This window comes from Ziziphus jujuba, chromosome 6, assembly GCF_031755915.1.
Source record: "Ziziphus jujuba cultivar Dongzao chromosome 6, ASM3175591v1".
NCBI lineage: Eukaryota > Viridiplantae > Streptophyta > Magnoliopsida > Rosales > Rhamnaceae > Ziziphus > Ziziphus jujuba.
The window spans coordinates 26034050-26053585 of record NC_083384.1 but is presented as its reverse complement, the minus strand read 5'-3'; the positions used below and the strand labels follow the sequence as shown (position 1 = coordinate 26053585).

The 19536-nt window shown below is 34.8% G+C and overlaps 3 protein-coding genes across 3 annotated transcripts; 2 read left to right on the top strand and 1 right to left on the bottom strand.

Moving 5' to 3' along the window:
- Positions 1-974: 974 nt before the first annotated feature.
- On the top strand, positions 975-5060 carry LOC107404280 (cucumisin-like). The gene is made up of 10 exons (XM_048464469.2): positions 975-1058; positions 1201-1289; positions 2019-2116; positions 2240-2380; positions 2517-2616; positions 2691-3204; positions 3310-3632; positions 3715-3826; positions 3926-4139; positions 4286-5060. Exons 1-10 carry the CDS (start codon positions 975-977, stop codon positions 4909-4911), a joined length of 2301 nt encoding a protein of 766 aa, XP_048320426.2. The 3' UTR covers positions 4912-5060.
- A 1862-nt stretch (positions 5061-6922) lies between these two features.
- LOC107405249 (subtilisin-like protease SBT4.10) lies at positions 6923-14540 on the top strand. Its single transcript, XM_060817935.1, is given in 9 exon segments — positions 6923-7006; positions 7154-7241; positions 7945-8040; positions 8164-8307; positions 8442-8538; positions 8613-9138; positions 12904-13132; positions 13278-13378; positions 13381-14540. Coding segments are annotated over 9 exon segments (1890 nt in total). The 3' UTR covers positions 13906-14540.
- A 120-nt stretch (positions 14541-14660) lies between these two features.
- On the bottom strand, positions 14661-16688 carry LOC107405251 (bifunctional dTDP-4-dehydrorhamnose 3,5-epimerase/dTDP-4-dehydrorhamnose reductase). Its single transcript, XM_016012281.4, has 2 exons — positions 16110-16688; positions 14661-15487 (listed from the first exon to the last, which is right to left on the bottom strand). Exons 1-2 carry the CDS (start codon positions 16563-16565, stop codon positions 15041-15043), a joined length of 903 nt encoding a protein of 300 aa, XP_015867767.2. The 5' UTR covers positions 16566-16688; the 3' UTR covers positions 14661-15040.
- Positions 16689-19536: the final 2848 nt, after the last annotated feature.

Genomic DNA, 19536 nt, shown 5'->3' with positions numbered 1-19536 from the left:
TAAATTATTGGATTTTAGTGACAAAGGGCTCATTTGCTAACGTTTATATTCATGCATCAATGATAAATAACTATTATAATAGTTGTTATTTATAATGGTAAAAAAAAATAAAAATTATGGAAGTGGACATTGTATTATAAACAATTTAAAATGGATTCCAATTTATTTATTTTGTTTTTTATATTTTCCTTAATGCATAAAGCAATTGTACACAATTTAAGAAAAAACTTTATTTAAAAAAAAAAAAAAACCGAAACAGAATCTAAAAATATAAACATTATCAAACTAAGGGTAAACTAATATCTCCTTTAGTCATCACAATTCACAAAGCAACCATGCAATTAGATTTTATTTATTTATTATTATTTTCTGTTAGCGGAAAGCACAATGCAAAAATTTGCATAAGGCAGGCATTGTGTTAAGGAAACAAGAAACAATATTCATGAAAAAAAGTGGGACAAAAACAATATAAAATGATGAAAACAAGGTTTGCTCTTGCACAATTGGCCGGGAAACTATATCTATTCTTCAAGAGAAGCCGCTGCCAACGCTTGCTACAAGTTAAATTGACGATGACCAAAACAACATTTACATATTTTATATAAATTTTTAATATTAATATAATAAGGATTCCTTTTTTTTTTTTTGTTTTTTGTTTTTGGCATGGATCATTGTTCTAAGAAACATCATTAAAAAAAAAACTAATTCTCTTTTCATTCTCGAAACAATGTTTGTCTATGTGAGACTTAAATAAATTTGTAATTGTGTGTTCTGAGAATAAACTTTGGTTTGCAACGTTAATAACAAAAAAAATGCATAGGCCTGCGTCAGTCAGTCAGCTCAGCACCAGGTGTTGCAATCCTGGACATTTGTAGCAAGCTTCCAAAGTTGAGCTTTGTATAAATAACTCCCAATCTTGTATCTAAAATTAACATCAACTTCTCAAACTCCTAGACATTAGTTCGTAACATAAAATGGCTAATTCAGCTTTTCTTCTCTACCCATTGTTATTTGCAGCGTTTGTCCTCAATTGCCATGGATTACAGGAGGAGAGGAAGGTATACAACAAGTTTCTATTATTATTATTATCTTTTTATTTTTTAATTAGGTGTGGTACATTGAGAATTAAGTAATTCTTATGTATAAGCTAACTAATTATTATTATTATTGTTGGGTGATGGAATTTATGTTTGCCTATAGCTTCACATTGTGTACATGGGAGAGCCGCCTGAAGGGGAATTTTCTGTTGCATCGACCCACCATGCCATGCTAGCAAATGTGCTTGGAAGGTTTACTCAAATTACTATACACACATCATTACTACAACACCCCCCCCCCCCCCCCCCCCCCCCCCAAAAAAAAAAAAAAAAAAAAAATCCTTTATGCATAGACTACTACAATTCCAATAGAGTAGCAGTTCTTCTTCTCTTTCTTAAAAGTATATATAAAATAAAGTTAGCAGTATGGGAACCCATTAATAAGTAATCTATACTATTGGGAATTAATTGATTAAATTACAATCATATCAAATTTCATAGGGAGATCCATGGAAATGTGGAATTCTTCATTTTCATCGTTATTTGCCTCTAATATAAGCATCGATGTTTTAGGCAAGCAATGTTTGGAAACTAGCATAAAGTGCAAGTACTAAGATATTAGAAAACTAGTTAATTTGACACATGCATGCATTTTGGCAAACAAATCTAAACTAATATTATTTAAAAATGATATAGTTAATTATAGTTTGAACAGTTTGTCAACTTGATTTGAGATGTAAAATCAAAAGATTGCTTTAAGTTTTTTTTTTTTTTTTTTTTTTTTTCACTCCAAATTGTGAGTTGTGATAATTAAGATATTGTGCAAATAGAGAGTCATACACAACATGGCTTAGAAGAACACCATGGTCCTTGGAGTACATATCTATTTAGGAGTTTTGCCTTAAAAAAACCTGCTTTCATATGGGCATGCACTTGTATTAACCCTTAAAACTTCTATTCCATTCATTTCTCAATTTGCAGCGCTTCATCAGCTAGAGAGTCACTAGTCTATAGCTATGGGAGAAGCATTAACGGATTCGCAGCCAAATTAACTGATAAGGAAGTTGAAAAATTATCAGGTGAGATTGTCAAACAAAATGGTGACTAATGAATGGTTTTGTCTTACTACAATTTTTGCAGATCAGAAACAGAACATAAGAGAAAGATTAAGGTCTGCTAAAACTTCTATTAATGGTTTGCAGAAATTAAAGGAGTAATTTCAGTGTTTCCAAATCAAATACTGAAGCTTCACACAACAAGGTCATGGGACTTCATGGGTTTCTCCAAAGGCAAACTTGGGTCAGCTGTAGAAGGGGATGTCATTATTGGGCTCCTTGACACCGGTTATGATTCATTTCTGCATAAAAAAACAAAGGAAGAAAAAAAAAAAAAAAAAAAAAAACTAATTTCTCAACTTTACCTTAAAATTTTCCAGGGCTTCTAAATTGAATCCTTTTTCCATGTGGTTGGTTTTTATAGGAGCCTGGCCAGAATCAAAGAGCTTCAGCGATGAAGATATGACTCCACCACCTGCCAAATGGAAGGGTACTTGCACTGGTGCCAACTTCACCTGCAACAAGTAAGCTTCTGTCTTTCCCAAATATTCCCATTAATATGCAATATTAGTAGCTAAACAGTGGGATTTATGACCAGCAAACTAATCGGAGCCCGCTACTACAATTCTGATGGATCCTATGATGAGAAAGACTTCGAGTCCCCAAGAGACTCCATCGGGCATGGAACTCACACTGCCTCAACTGCTGCAGGGAGGGAAGTGCCAGGAGCAAGCTACTATGGATTAGCCAATGGTACGGCCAGAGGTGGAGTACCCTATGCAAGGATTGCTGTTTACAAGGTTTGCTGGGAAACTGGATGCTCTGGTGCTGATATCTTGGCGGCATTTGACGATGCCATAGCAGATGGAGTCGATATCATATCCGTGTCCCTTGGTTCTGATTTTCCATCTCCATATTTCGACGATCCAATTGCCATTGGCTCTTTCCATGCCATGAAACGTGGTATATTGACCTCCAATTCTGCTGGAAACTCTGGACCTTACCCTTACTCGGTTTCCAATTTTGCACCTTGGACTCTCACTGTTGCTGCCAGCACCATTGACAGAAAATTTATTGCTAAAGCAGTGCTTGGGAATGGACAAATTTTTGACGTGAGTAATTAGTAACTGCAACCATCTTGTTATGTGTGTATGTGTGTGTGTATACATATATGAGTATACCTGTATTATAATTCTTTCTAAATGGTGGTAATGCAGGGACTCTCGATAAATAGTTTTGAGCTCAATGGGACCACATATCCCTTGATCTGGGGTGGAGATGCTGCAAACTTCTCTTCAGGTTCTAACAGAGAAATATCAAGATATTGTTTAACTGGTTCCATGAATTCAATCGAAGTAGCCGGCAAGATAGTTTTTTGCGAGACCCTCTGGGATGGTTCTGGCATTCTGTTAGCTAATGGTGTGGGTACCATTATGGCTGATTCATCAGCCACGGATTTTGCCTTCAGCTACCCCTTGCCAGCAACATTGATATCCTCAGAAGATGGCCAACAAGTTTTGGAATACATTAGAACAACAGAGTATGTTTGGCATATCTACAACACCAAGTCATTTTGTCCTCATTTTGAGTGAAATGAGTTAATTACATATACTATCATGCAGGAATCCAATTGCAACCATTCTGTTTGGTGAGACTTGGGAAGACTACATGGCACCTTATGTTGTATCATTTTCTTCTAGAGGACCCAACCCCATCACCCCAGACGTTCTCAAGGTGACCAAAAGTCGCACAATATAGTAATTCTTAGCATAATTTTATATTTGGATATGATTCTAAGCAAAGTTTGCCCTTTGAAATTCTGAATCAATACAGCCTGATATCACTGCTCCTGGTGTGGACATTCTTGCTGCTTGGTCTCCTGTGGCAGGACCTTCCATCGACTGGGAAGACACAAGGAGCGTCGACTTCAACATAATCTCAGGCACATCCATGTCTTGCCCTCATGCTAGTGGTGCAGCTGCTTATGTTAAGGCTGCCCATCCAGATTGGTCTCCTGCTGCTATCAAGTCTGCGCTCATGACCACAGGTAAGACAACATACTGCTTTTGATTGCTTTCCTTTTCCCATCAAATTGATTATGTAACTTTCAAGGCAGGATTTGGAGAGAACTGATAGTATTTCAGTCTTATTAATCTTCTATTAAATCCTCACTCCTTTTTTCCGTGTGAATAGCTTATTACATGGACAAAAACAAGAATGAAGACCTTGAGTTTGCTTATGGTTCTGGTCATATCAACCCAGAGCAAGCACTGGACCCTGGGCTTGTTTATGATGCATCAGAGGCAGATTACATTGATTTCCTCTGCAAGCAAGGTTACAACAGCACTTTAAGCCTTATCACCGGTGACAATAGCAGCACTTGCAGCAGCACAGAGCTAGGAAGAGGATGGAATCTCAACTATCCCTCATTCCAACTTGGCGTGGAGGATGGCCAGAGTATTGATGCTGTTTTCAATAGGACAGTTACCAATGTTGGTTCACCAAACTCAACTTACACTCTCAATGTTTACTTCCCTTCCACTGTCACCATTTACGTGGAGCCATCTATTCTTTCATTCTCTGCTGTTGGAGAGAAGAAATCATACACAGTGACAGTCACGGGTTCACCAATAACACAGCAATCAATTGCATCTGGTGCGATCACATGGAAGGATGGCGTCCATTCAGTAAGAAGCCCCCTGGTGATCTACAATATCCTCCCGGGCACCATTTATTCTTCCTACTCCACACCTGAGAAAAAACCAAACTTCAAAGGTTCAACCATTTACCACAAGAATGGGATCCTAGGACGCAACTAGATTGCATGCAAGATACCTTCACTGAGCATTTCCTATGCATTTGAAATTGCGGGTTATTTAAGTTCCTTGCAAGACTGAAAATAAATCTTCTTTATTATTTTGCCTTGGGAAACAACTGATTCCCATCCAATATTTATCACTTTGTAGTGTTTGTCAACATTTGCGATGTAAAGTCTATCCTGTACTTTACAAGCTTTCAATAAGACACTAAAGAGTATCATTTGGTTCCTCTATCTCCCATCCCTTTTTGATGTCATTGCTCAATGTTAATTGCATCGTCTTGGTTCAAAAAAGAAGCAAACAGATTTAAGATTTTCTGGCTTTTAGCAAAGGCTGAGTAGTACATTCAAGCCACATTCATTTTAACTATACAACCCAAACCTATAAATTTACATGACTAACTCTTTGGAGGGAAAAATATGAAATCTAAAAGATCTCGTAAAGATCACCCTGTACAAGCAAAAGACATAATTCACAGGTTCCTTTTTGACCATTGCAATGAACGATGATGCAATGAAACATGCACATAACCAAGAATACATGAAAAGTTGCAGTACTCTATGTCTCTAAGAAGTTGGAGAATTGCTAGATCTAATAGAGTAAGGCGGTAAGCTCCTAAGAGAACTGGACACCAATCAGATCATACTTCTCAGTTCTCATTACATTATCGAAAAATAATACGTATATATATATATATATATATATGTACATATAAGAGATTATCAATCAATAATATACATATATATATGTATATAAAAGAGATTATCAATCAGTAAATATAAGTTGGACCGTCTGTTTAACTGCCATAAATAAGAGCAACATTTAACTGAAGAATATATAGAATAAACAAACAAAAAAGCAAAAAAGATCACAATCTATGCCATCCCATACAACGCCAACTTACAAAAAATTTTGATAAATCAATTCCAACTCGTTTATTCTGTTTGAAGTTATTGCGAATACAACATTCAAATACAAATAGGAGTAGCAACGCATGCCACATGGAAAAGAGAACTGGTGTAGAGGATAGATAAGGCACATCGGCCGCATGAACTGAATCCAATTAACAGCAATACTAAAACTGAAGAAATCAAAGCTACCAAGTTTCAAGCTCAAGCAGTCTTCTGATTCGGCTTGAACACATTCTTAATGAGTGACTCCTAGTTGGACAAAAGTTCAGGGAATTCTTTCTTCAATTTCGTGGCATCAAGTTCGTTATTGCTCCTAGGAGCAACTATCACTTTCGCCTGTTCCTCAAGGGTAAAGTCCAAGATCTCACTATGGCTCACCACTCCAGGGTTCGTGAAGTTCCATATTCCAATGAGAGTTCATCCGAGATTGTCATGGAATTAGGAATGTTGACGACCTTTTCATACCGAGTGATCTTGGTGATAAAATTCCGCGGGTTGGATAAATCAGATGAGATGGCCATTCTAACACGCAAGGTACACACATTTTCATAATTCTTGAGCAGCTCCTCCACCTTTCAAAGATCAGCAAGTACCCAAGATCAATCTAACTTCAATCTTTGTTAGGCTTTCTTGAATAATAATAAACATATACACTATATATGTTCTCCAAGACAAGCCGTTGCCAACGCTTGCTACAAGTTAAATTGACGACCAAAACAGCATTTACATATTTTATAGAAATTTTTAATATTAATATAGTAAGGCTTCCTTCTTTTTTTTTTTTTTTTTTTGGGGGGGGGGGGGGGGGGCATAGATCATTGTTATGAAAAACTTATTCTCTTTTCATTCTCGAAACAATGTTTGTGTATGTGAGACTTAAATAAATTTGTAATTGTGTTTTCTGAGAATAAACTTTGGTTTGCAACATTAATGACAAAAAAAATGCATAGGCCTGCGTCAGTCAGCTCAGCACCAGGTGTTGCAGGCCTGGACATTTGTAGTAAGCTTCCAAAGTTGAGCTTTGTATAAATAACTCTCAATCTTGTATCTAAAATTAACATAAACTTCTCAAGCTCCTAGACATTAGTTGGTAACCCAAAATGGCTAATTCAGTTTTTCTTCTCTGCCCATTGTTATCTGCAGCATTTGTCCTCAATTGCCATGGATCACAGGAGGAGTGGAAGGTATAGAACAAGTTTCTATTTTTTTTAATTTTTTAATTTCTTAATTTCTTAATTAGAGATGGTACATTGAGAATTAATTATGTATAAGCTAACTAATTATAATTATTGTTATTTTTTTTGGGTAATGGAATTTATGTTTGCCTATAGCTTCACATTGTGTACATGGGAGAGCGGCCCGAAGGGGAATTTTCTGTTGCATCGACCCACCATTCCATGCTAGCTAATGTTCTTGGAAGGTTAACTCAAATTACTATACACATATTATTACCCCCCATAAAAGGGGGGAAAAAAAAAAAATTCCTTTATGCATAGACTACTACTATTCCAATAGACTTGCAGTTCCTCTTCTCTTCCTTAAAGTAAAATATAAAAGAAAGTTAGCAGTATGGGAACCCAATAATAAGTACCCTATACTATAGGAGATTAATTGATTAAATTACAATCATATCAAATTTCGCAGGGAGATCCATGGAAATGTGGAATTACCATTTTCATTAATTATTATTTGCTTCTAATATTGGCATTGAGGTTTTAGGCAAGCAATGTTTGGAAACTAGCATAAAGTGCAAGTATTAAGATATTAAAAACTAATTAATTTGAGACATGCATGCGTTTTGGCAAAAAAAATCTAAACTAATATTATTTAAAAATGATATGGTTAATTATATTTTGAGGAAATATGTCAAGGAATGTATCACCTTGACTTGAGATGTAAAATCGAAAGATAGCTTCAAGTTTTTTTCACTCCAAATTGTGAGTTATGATAATTGAGACATTGTGCAACTAGAGAGTCATACACAACGTGGCTAAGAAGAACACCATGCTCCTTGGAGTACATAACTATTTAGGAGTCTTGCCTTAAAAAAACCTGCTTTCATATAGTCATGCACTTGTGCTAACCCATAAAAACTTCTATGCCATTCGTTTCTCAATTTGCGGTGCATCATTAGCTAGAGAGTCACTTGTCTATAGCTATGGAAGAAGCATTCACGGATTCGCAGCTAGATTAACCAATAAGGAAGTTGAAAAATTATTAGGTGAGATTGTCAAACAAAATGGTGACTAATGAATGGTTTTGTTTTATTATAATTTTGTATATCAGAAACAGAACATCAGAGAAAGGTTAAGGTCTGCTAAAAACTTCTATTAATGGATTGCAAAAATGAAAGGAGTAATTTCAGTGTTCCCAAACCAAATAATGAAACTCCACGCAACAAGGTCACGGGACTTCGTGGGTTTCTCCAAAGGCAAACATGGGTCAGCTGTAGAAGGGGATGTCATTGTTAGGCTCACTGACACTGGTTATGATTCATTTCTGCACTAAAAAAACAAAGGGAAAAAATAAAAAAAAAACACTGATTTCTCAACTTTACCTGAAAATTTTTCAGAGCTTCTAAATTGAATCCTTTTTCTATATGATTGGATTTTATAAGAGCCTAGCCAGAATCAAAGAGCTTCAGCGACGAAGATATGACTCCACCACTTGCTAAATGGAAGGGTACTTGCAATGGTGCCAACTTCACCTGCAACAAGTAAGCTTCTTTCTTTCCCAAATACCCCCATTAATATGCAATATTAGTAGCTAAACAGTGGGATTTATGACCAGCAAACTAATTGGAGCCTGCTACCACAATTCCAATGGATATTATGATGAGAAAGACTTCAATTCCCCAAGGGACTACTCCATTGGGCATGGAACTGACACTAACTCAACTGGTGCAGGGAGGCAAGTGCCAGGAGCGAGCTACTATGGATTAGCCAATGGTACAGCCAGAGGTTGAGTACCCTATGCAAGGATTGCTGTCTACAAAGTTTGCTCGTTAACTGGATGCTCTGTTGCTGATACCTTGGCGGCATTTGAAGATGCCATAGCAGATGGACTTGATATCATATCTATCATATCCGTGTCCCTTGGTTCTGATTTTCCATTTCCATATTTCCATGATCCAATTGCCATTGCCTTTTTTCACGCAATGAAATGTGGTATATTGACCTCCAATTCTGCTGGAAACTCTAGACCTTACCCTTACTCAATTTCCAATTTTGCACTTTGGACTCTCACTGTTGCTGCCAACACCATTGACAAAAAAATTATTGCCAAAGTAGTGCTTGAAAATGAACAAATTTTTGATGTGAGTAATTAGTAACTGCAATCGTCTTGTTATGTGTGTAGCAGCCCAGTCTATCCGCATGAGATATTGTCCGCTTTGGATCTAGCCCGCACGGTGTTAAAAGGCCTCTTAAGCGAAAAGTATTCACACCCTCTTATATGGCATGCTTCATTCCCCTTTCCAACCGATGTGGGATCTCACAATCCACCCCCCTTGAGGCCCAACGTCCTCGCTGGCACACCGATCTGTGTCTGGCTTTGATATCAACTGTAACAACCCAGACCACCTGCATGAGATATTGTCCGCTTTGGGCCCAGCCCGTACGGTTTTAAAAGGCCTCTCAAGGGAAAGGTATCCACACCTCTTATAAGGCATGTTTCGATCCCCTTTCCAATCGATGTGGAATCTCACAATGTGTGTGTGTGTGTGTGTGTGTGCGTGTGTGTGTACATATATGATTATACCTGTATTATAATTCTTTCTAAATGGTGGTAATGTAGGGACTCTCCATCATTAGTTTTGAGCTCAATGGGATATGAGAAATATCAAGATATTGTTTAACTGGTTCCATGAATTCAATCAAAGTAGCCTGCAAGATAGTTTTCTGCGAGACCCTCTAAGATGGTTCTAGCATTCTGTTAGCTAATGGTGTGGGTACCATTATGGCTGATTCATTAGCCATGGATTATGCCTTCATATACCCCTTTCCATCAACATTAATATCCTCAGAAGATAGCCAAAATGTTTTGGAATACATCAGAACAACAGAGTATGTTTGGCATATCTAAAACACAAGGTCATTTTGTCCTGATTTTGAATTAAATGAGTAATTACATATACTGCCATGCAATAATCCAATTACAACCATTATGTTCGATGAGACTTAGGAAGACTACATGACACCTTATGTTGTATCATTTTCTTCTTGGGGACCCAACCCCATCACGCTAGATGTTCTCAAGGTGACCAAAAGTCACATAATATAGTAATTCTCAGCATAATTTTCTTTTGGATATGATTTTAAGCAAAGTTTATGTAACACGTCGTTCCAAAGTACATCGAAAATTTTTTCATGTTGACCAAGATTGATTCGGTTTGACCACCATTGACCGAGAAAGGGTAAATTTTGACTTTTTGTTTTGGATGGAATTTTGTGTTAACCGAGGCACCGTTGTGAATTACATATTGTCCCGAGTTCGTAGACTAGTAGCACGTCAAAATTGGAGCTATCGTTTGGAAGTTATGAGCAAGTTAATTTGCGGACTAAACTGTCCAAGGGTGCCAAGTTTGACTTATTATTTTTATAGAATTTTGTTTTGACTCTTGTATGGTTGTAAAGTACTCATCGATACGAGTCCATAGACTAGCAACACGTCTAATTTGGACATTTGGTTAAAAAGTTATGGAGTTGCAAAAGTTTTTTAATACTGTATTATTTTATATCATTTTATGTGTGTATAAAACGTATGCATAGTGTATGTGCCACGCGTCAACTCCCCAGCCAATCCCGTGAGTACACAGTGGTACCCACAGTTTTTTTTTCTTTTTTAATTGGCCAAAACTCGAGTGTGGGGGAGGGGAAGAGAGAGAAAGATAGGAGGGAGAGAGGAGAGAGAGCCACCATCGGCCACCTCTGTTTGGCCCACCTCTGATCATTTTTCTTCCACACGCACCTAACCACCATCACTAGCCTTCCATTTTCGGCAGGCCATCCAAAAAGCATGGCCAATTGGCTAGTCACGTGCTTGGATTGAAGCTTTTTTGGCAACCACCAGTTTTCCTTCCACCGCTAATTTCTCCCAAACCAGCCACCCATTTTTGACACCTCTAGTCCCATTGGCTTATTTATCCGTTGATCTACCTCCCCACCAAATTTCACAACCATTGGCCACTCGACGCGCTGCTGGTGGTGAGCTTTCCTGTGCGGCACGGTGGCTCGCCAGAAAACACAGTTCCAGTGAGTTCCCAGTGATCCCATCTACCCTTTCCCATTAATTTGACATCCCTGAGTCTAAATCGAAGGTCAGTTTCCTTCAATTCATGATGGTTTATGAGATTCGAGGACATTAAGTTCGAGAACTTTCCAGTGAAATTCCGACCACCACAGGTCCGATCTCTGGGAGGGATATGTGTGAGTCGTAGAACTGATCCTGTGGAGGATCTTGATTGATATGCGTGCTTGAGGTGAGTGATCCATCTTCCAATTTATTTTCGGGTATTTGATTATATATATTTTATGTTATTTACATATTTGGAAATTATATTTTATGTAGTGAATATTTAATAAAATTCTATTTGAACTTTTAATACCAAATTTTGGATAGAATAAAATATATGTGTATATGAATTTATATGTTTATTTTGGGGAAATTCGAATTTAATTTTGATTAAATTATTGTTGAGGATATTTTGGGATTTTAATGCATAATAAATTTATTGCATGGTTTTAAGAATATATAAATTTCATGGGGTTTACAATATTATTTGATTGATTTCACTGGTTTGGAGCAAATTAAATAAATAAATTTATTATGCACTAAGCCGAATTTTGACAAATTATTTGATGGTATTGAAAATTTTTAGATATATATATATATACACCGTTGGATTTGATGTGATTGATTAATTGATGAATTGGAATTGATGGGTGTTAGCCTTGTTTTATAAAAATTGAAATTGGTATATATATATATATATATTTGGTTTTTAAGATGCACTATGCAGTACCAATGTTCTATAGTTGTAGATGTGATTAGCTCAATGGCAGATTGTGGATGCACTCTCCCGTGGTTGCCATCGGACCAACGATAGACAAGTTTAATATTGGCCATAGCCATCCCCTTCCATGGCCAAGATTGAGGTATATAGTATTGGCGCTACTACAATGCCAGGGTAGCCTAGATCCATGTTTTTCTCTTTAACCTACTTGTCAGGCGATGCTTTGGGACGATGGGCACTGTCGGGCATTACTGGTATATAGTGTGTGCGTCAAATTATTTTCCTGATCTGATTTTCAAAACTAAATGTTTTCAAATTTTATTTGAAAGTAAAAGTAATTTATTATTTATTTAAATTGGTGTCTCTCTTTATTTGTATTTTGTGTTCATTTTAATTTATTGCATTTATTTACTTATGGATTTCTTAATTTTGGGATGTACGATTACAAGATTTTGCAAAAACGTTTTAAAAATGGAACTTTTCTAACTAAGTAACTTGAAAGAAATTTGAGAGCAAATGTTATTTTCAAATAATAATAATAATTATTATTATTGCTTAATAGATTTCCTCACTCACTGAGATTATTAGCATCTCACGTTTCTAAATTCGTTCCCTTAAGCCTAGGTTGGTAGACATTGATTGTCCGAGGTGAGCTCGATGTTTTCTTTCCGTCGCTGAAAATTTGAGGAGTTCTTTCTTTTCATTGTTCCTATCTTGTAATATTTCTTTCATTTCCCTTGTTGTAACAATTTTTATGTTAGTGTTGTAATTTTAAATGCTCTGTATACTGTATTAGATATTTATTTAATTAATATTGCACTTATTCCCTATTTATTTTGAAGTGCTGTAAATTTGTGGAAATTAAATTGTAGTAAGGTAGGAGGAATAAGGAGATATTGTTATAAGTATATTTTCTGTACAGGAAATTTTGTGGTAAATTCAAACCTTAGGGGGGATGCTGTCGGATTTTCCATTGGAAGGTCCGATAGGATTTTCCTGGGATCAGGGTTTATCTAGGGCTATGGTGAAGGATCTTGGACGGGTTTTGACAGTTTACCCCATTGAAATTATGAATCAATACAGCCTGATATTACTGCTCCTGGTGTGGACATTCTTGCTGCTTGGTCTCCTGTGGCAGGGCCTTCCATCGACTGGGATGACACCAGGAGCGTCGATTTTGACATAATCTCAGGCACGTCCATGTCTTGCCCTCATGCTAGTGGTACAGCTGCTTATGTTAAGGCTGCCCATCCCTACTGATCTCCTACTGCTATCAAGTCTGCGCTCATGACCACAGGTGAGACAACATACTGCATTTGATTGCTTTCCTTTTCCCATAAAATTATTTATGCAACTTTCAAGGCAAGATTTGGAGAGAACTGACAGTATCTCAGTCTGATTAATCTTCTATTAAATCCTCGTTTCTTTTTCCATGTGAGTAGCTCATATCATGGATAGAAACAAGAATGAAGACCTTGAGTTTGCTTATGGCTCTAGTCATATCAACCCAGAGCATGCATTGGATCCTGGGCTCGTTTATGATGTGCATCAGAGGCAGATTACATTGATTTTCTCTGCAAGCAGGGTTACAACAGCACTTTAAGCCTTATCACCGGTGAGAATAGCAGCACTTGCAGCATCACAGAGCTAGGAAGAGGTTGGAATCTCAACTATCCCTCTCTCCAACTTGGCGTGGAGGATGGCCAGAGTATCGATGCTGTTATCAATAGGACAGTTACCAATGTCGGTTCACCAAAGTCAACTTACACTGTCAATATTTACTTCCCTTCCTCTGTCACTGTTAATGTGGAGCCATCTACTCTTTCATTCTCTGCTGTTGGAGAAAAGAAATCGTTCACAGTTATGGTCAAGGGTTCACCGATAACACAGCAGTCAATCGCACCTGGTGTGATCACATGGAAGGATGGTGTCCATTCAGTAAGAAGCCCCCTAGTGATCTACAATATCATCCTAGGTACCATTTATTCTTCCTACTCCACACCTGAGAAAAAAACCAAATTTCAAAGGTTCAACCATTTACCACAAGAATGGATCCTGGGACGCAACTAGATTGCATGCAACATACCTTTACTGAGCATTTCTTATGCATTTAAATTGTGGGTTACTTAAATTCCTTGCAAGACTGAAAATAGATCTTCTTTAATATTACTGTGTAGTGTTTGTCGACATTTGGGATGTAAAGTCTAACCTGTACTGTACAAGCTTTCAATGAGACACTAAAGAGTATCGTTTGGTTCTATCCTCTATCTTCCATCCCTTTTTGATGTCATTGCTCAATGTTAATTGCATCCCTTTGGTTCAAAAGAGAAGCAAACAAATTTAAGATTTCCAGGATTTTAGCAAAGACTGAGCAGTCCATTCAAGCCACATTCATTTTAACCATACAACTTAAACCTAAAAATTTACATGACTAAATCTTTGGAGAGAAAAATATGAAATCTAAAAGATCCACTAAAAACCACCTTGTACAAGCGAAAGACAGAATTCACAGGTTCCTTTTCAAATCTAAAAGATCTCCTAAAAATCACCTTGTACAAGCGAAAGACAGAATTCACAGATTCCTTTTCAACCACTGCGATGAACAACGATGCAATGAAACATGCACATAACCAAGAATACATGAACAGTCGCAGTTCTCCATCTCTCAAAGACTTTGGAGAATTGCGAAATTTCATAGAGTAAGGCAGTAAGCTCCTCAGAGAACTGGACAGCAATCAGATAATACTTCTCATTACATCATCAAAAATAATATATATATATATATATATATAAAAGAGATTATCAATCAATAAATATATAAGAGATTATCAAACAATAATATATTTATATATAAGAGATTATCAATCAATAAATATACGTTGGACCGTTTGTTTAACTGCCATAAATAAGAGCAACATTTAACTGAAGAATATATAGAATAAACAAATAAAAAAACAAAACAGATCACAATATATGCCATCCCATACAACACCAACTTACAAAAAATTTTGATAAATCAATTCCAACTCGTTTATTTCTGTTTGAAGTTATTGCGAATACAACATTCAAATACAAATAGGAGTAGTAACGCATGCCACATGGAAAAGAGAACTGGTGTAGAGGAGAAAGCATATCGGCCGCATGAACTGATACCAATAAACAGCAATACTGAAACTGAAGAGATCAAAGCTACCAAGTTTCAAGCTCAAGCAGTCTTCTGATTCGGCTTGAACACATTCTTAATGAGTGACTCCTTGATGGACAAAAGTTCAGGGAATTCTTTCTTCAATTTCGTGGCATCAAGTTCGTTATTGCTCCTAGGGGCAACTATCACTTTCGCCTGCTCCTCAAGGGTAAAATTTTTCCATGAAAAGTTGGGGTCAATGTAATCACGGTACATCTCCAAGATCTCATTATGGCTGACAACTCCAGGGTTCGTGAAGTTCCATATTCCAGTGAGATTTCTCTTCGCCATCTCAATGGAAATGGGGAGGAGTTCATCCAAGATTGTCATAGAATTTGGAATGTTGACGACCTTTTCATACCGAGTAATCTTGGTGATAAAATTCCGCGGGTTGGATAAATCAGATGAGATGGGCATTCTAACACGCAAGGTACATACATTTTCATAATTCTTGAGCAGCTCCTCCACCTTTCAAAGATCAGCAAGTACCCAAGATCAATCTAACTTCAATCTTTGTTAGGCTTTCTTGAATAATAATAAACATATACACATTGGAATCAACCAACAGAAGATCTTGACTTACAAACACAAAAACACACAGATAGAAAATGAAAACCAATTTGTTCCAAACTCTTACCAAAGTCCATAACACAACACTAGTCAACCATACACTCCCAAACTCAGAAATGGGCATTTTGTAATAAAATGCAAGCTTGTGAAGCAGTTCAATTCCCATAAAATCCTCATGTGATCATACATGATCAGATTCATTATATATATATATATATACATGCCCATTACAATTTTTAGAACTAAAAAAAACTTTCTGAATCACAATGACCCACATCAAGATTCAAATTGAAAATGCAAAATCTTAATATCAAAAAATGCATAATGCAACTTAATAACTATGAAACAGATCCAAACTCAAAAATGCTAGATCCAACAGCTGCTCATACATTAAGCCTAAAAAAATTACAAATAATCAAACAGATCCTTATATATAAAACAATGCAATTAGAAAAATAAAATAAAATAAGAAAACTAAAAGAAAAAAAATGAAATGCTCTCAGAGCACAGAGGTTTTTACCATGGCTTTTGTCTTGGAATAGAAGGATCCGATGAAGTTGGGCGTGTCCTCCTCCTTGAACCCGATACCCGACCCGAGTGGGTGATCCGAATCGTATTCGAATATACAACCGGTGGCGTAGTTGATGAGGACCAAGCCTCTCTCCCTGCAAACGTCAGCGAGGGTTAAGGTACCGACCACGTTAGTCCGAATGGTCTCGACCTTATGGGATTCGCACCAATCCACGTTCGGACGTCCGGTCACTCCGGCGGCGTTGAAGACGTGGGTGGGTTTGACGGCGGCCAAGTCGGCTTCCAGTGAAGCACGGTTCTCCAGCCGACCAGTGCCGTAGACATAGTCAACGCCCTGAGCTTGGCAGAGCTTCCCGAGCAGACCTCCAATCCAGCCTGTACGGCCGTAGATCAGGAACTTGTATGGCTTATCGCCGGCAACCTCGCCGTTGGCCGGAAAACCCATGGGAGATTGAGAGTGAAAGAAAGAATTATGTGTGTGTGTGTGTGTGAGAGAGAGAGAGAGAGAGGCAAAGGGGAAGAGAAATGTAAGTGTGCTTGCGGGTGTGTGTGTGTGTCAGATTTGGATCTAAAATGAATTTATATTTATATATTTTTTATAATTTTTTTTGAGAATAATTTAATATTTTATATAAATATGAAAATATGGAAGTTTTGTTGATTCGGAATTTTTTATACGGCATACTGGCTCATTTTTTATGGGACAAGGACAGTGATGTTGATAATTAATTTTAATGGTTGAGTATTTTTAAAAAATATAAATTTGTAAAATTTTGGATAAATTGTAATTTACTTAAGGAGGCTTCTGTTTAGGGAATCCTCACCGGCTTTAACATGCTTTTTTTTTTTTTTTTTTCCTTTTTTTCTCTCTTTTCTTTTTCTTTTTCCTTTTTTTTTTTTCACTTTGCTCCTCCTACCATTTTTTTTAAATTTATTTTTATGCTTAGATTTAATTATGCCCCTTGATTTTGGTTAATTGCATTTTTAGTACGTTATAACTTGGAGAAATTGTATTTTTAATTTCTAATTAAAATATTTCAATTTAGATTTTCAAATTTTAATTTGTTGTGTTTTTGTTTAATTATATTTTTAGTAAACGCCACTTAATTAATAGTTTTAAGGGTGTCAATAAGTAATTTTTTTTAAAAAATAAAATGTCTAAATTATAATAAATTAAAATTAGAAAGCTTAAATTATAACAAATTGAATTTCAATATTGGTTAAATGTGATACAATAGTTAATTGTTATTAGCTAAAAAAACTCTAGTTAAAAATCAAAATACAATAAATTAAAATTTAAAAATATAAATTGAAAAGTTTTAAATTTGAAATATGAAAATGAAAAATTTTCAAACTAAAGAGTTTTAAAGTATAATTAATCTTAAATCTAAAGGGTTCTCATAATTGGATGTAGATTTTTCAACAGTAAAAATTTGTTGCCGTTGTAGTCGCAAATAGAAATTTTAACATTTTTATGGGCATTTAAATGAAATCCTGACAATTTGATTTTTCTTGTGTTTATGATTTTTTTATGTTAGTTATTATTTTTATTAAATTTTTGATGTGATTGACATATTAAAATCAAAGAAAAATAAAATATAAACACGAGGATTAATATTTAATGGATGTATCATTAATTTAGTATTCAAAGTAAAAATTATCCCTCTATGTGATGTTATTATGAAAACATGGAAATTGAAAAATGCTTTAATAAGTTTGTTTTCAATTTATCATTCAAAGTAAGAAGTACCATTCTATATAATGTTATAATAAATATACGAAAAATATTATGAAAAGTATCAAAAACAACAACAATAATTTGAGGGACAAAGTGAAAATATGTATAGTTTAAAGGATATAATGAAAAAGTATCACAACGTTAGGGTAAAATGATACTAAAGCGAATTTCACCAAAAAAATGATACTAACCCGAAAATTTACAATAAAAAATTAACAAATTTAAATGAAAATCAATTAGTTTTTTTTTTTCCCTTTCTTTTACAACAATTTCTTCAATTCTAATTTTTTAAATCTATGACTTCTACATATATAAACAATATATTAAGCTTAACTAATCTCATTTAACAATTAATTAGTTTTGTTAGTATGGATCTACTAGTAACCATAACTTTACTCTAAAAGTATTGTAATATGGTCACTCTTTTAAGACAAGTTTTTTTTTTTTTAAATTATTTTTTTCAACAAATTTGATCCTAGATTTATGTTAAAAATAATCGAGTAAAGAAATTATAAAAGACAAGTAAGAGACAAAGATAAACATATATATATATATATATAGAAGTAAGGCTGTTATGTAGAAATTCTGGACAATTTTTATCGGGGACATGCATTAGGCAATATATTGCATGACATGTATCTCGATGAAAATTTTCTAAGATTTCCTATATAATAGAAAAATTATATATACATATATTATATATTAATAAAAATAAAAATAATAAAATAATAAAAAAAAAACCTGAAAGAAGACAGAGAGATAAAGAGAAAAATCAAGAGAAAGAGAAAGAGATCCAATTAATGGAGATCTCACCATCATAGCTTTTCATATAAGATCATTTATCCATTAATAGATTCTTGTTAGCTAAGAAAAGTTGCTGTTATTATTCTAAAATGACACTTTGTTTATTATGAAAGGAAAATAAATTAATTCATAACCATTTCTACTATTTACTTAGTTGCCTAGTTTTTCTTTCTGGCATTTCTCCTTACTTTATAAATTTGAAAGGGTTGTACATAAACTTGAATAGTTTATTATTGGTTAAAGTTCGATTTGATTTTAATTTCTTTGAACTTTATTGGTAAAGAAAACAAGTGAATTTTTAATATGAAGTGAAGCTTGTAAGCCCATATTTAACAATAGATCAAATTTGTTAATAACTTATGAACAATCAAATTTAGTATTTATATAAATCTATATAAAATTTATATTTCGAATTTAAGTACAATCAATATTTTATAATGCAAAGATAATATTTTTTTATTTGAAAATTTATAATTTTTTTAGAGAATAAATTAATTTTTATAATAAGATTAACAAAATAAATGAAATTTTTTAATCATTGATATTATAATTTTTACTTTAAGAAAACAAATATTCTAAATTTTTAAATTTTTATATTATAATGAATTAAAACAAACTAAGCTTAAGTTTTCATAAACTTCTTGAATTGAGCTTCAACAAATTATTTCAAAATTTTATGAGTTTTAATCGAATTTAAGTATATTAAAAACCATATTAGACTAGCTTAAAAATATTAGTATTCGGCTCGACTTAACTCATTTACACTTTTAATTTTGATTAATTTTAACCTTGATTTTCTTTTAAAAACTCTGCAAGATGATTTTATTAATAACTGACCCATAAAAAATAATTTGGTTATTTTATAAGATAATTT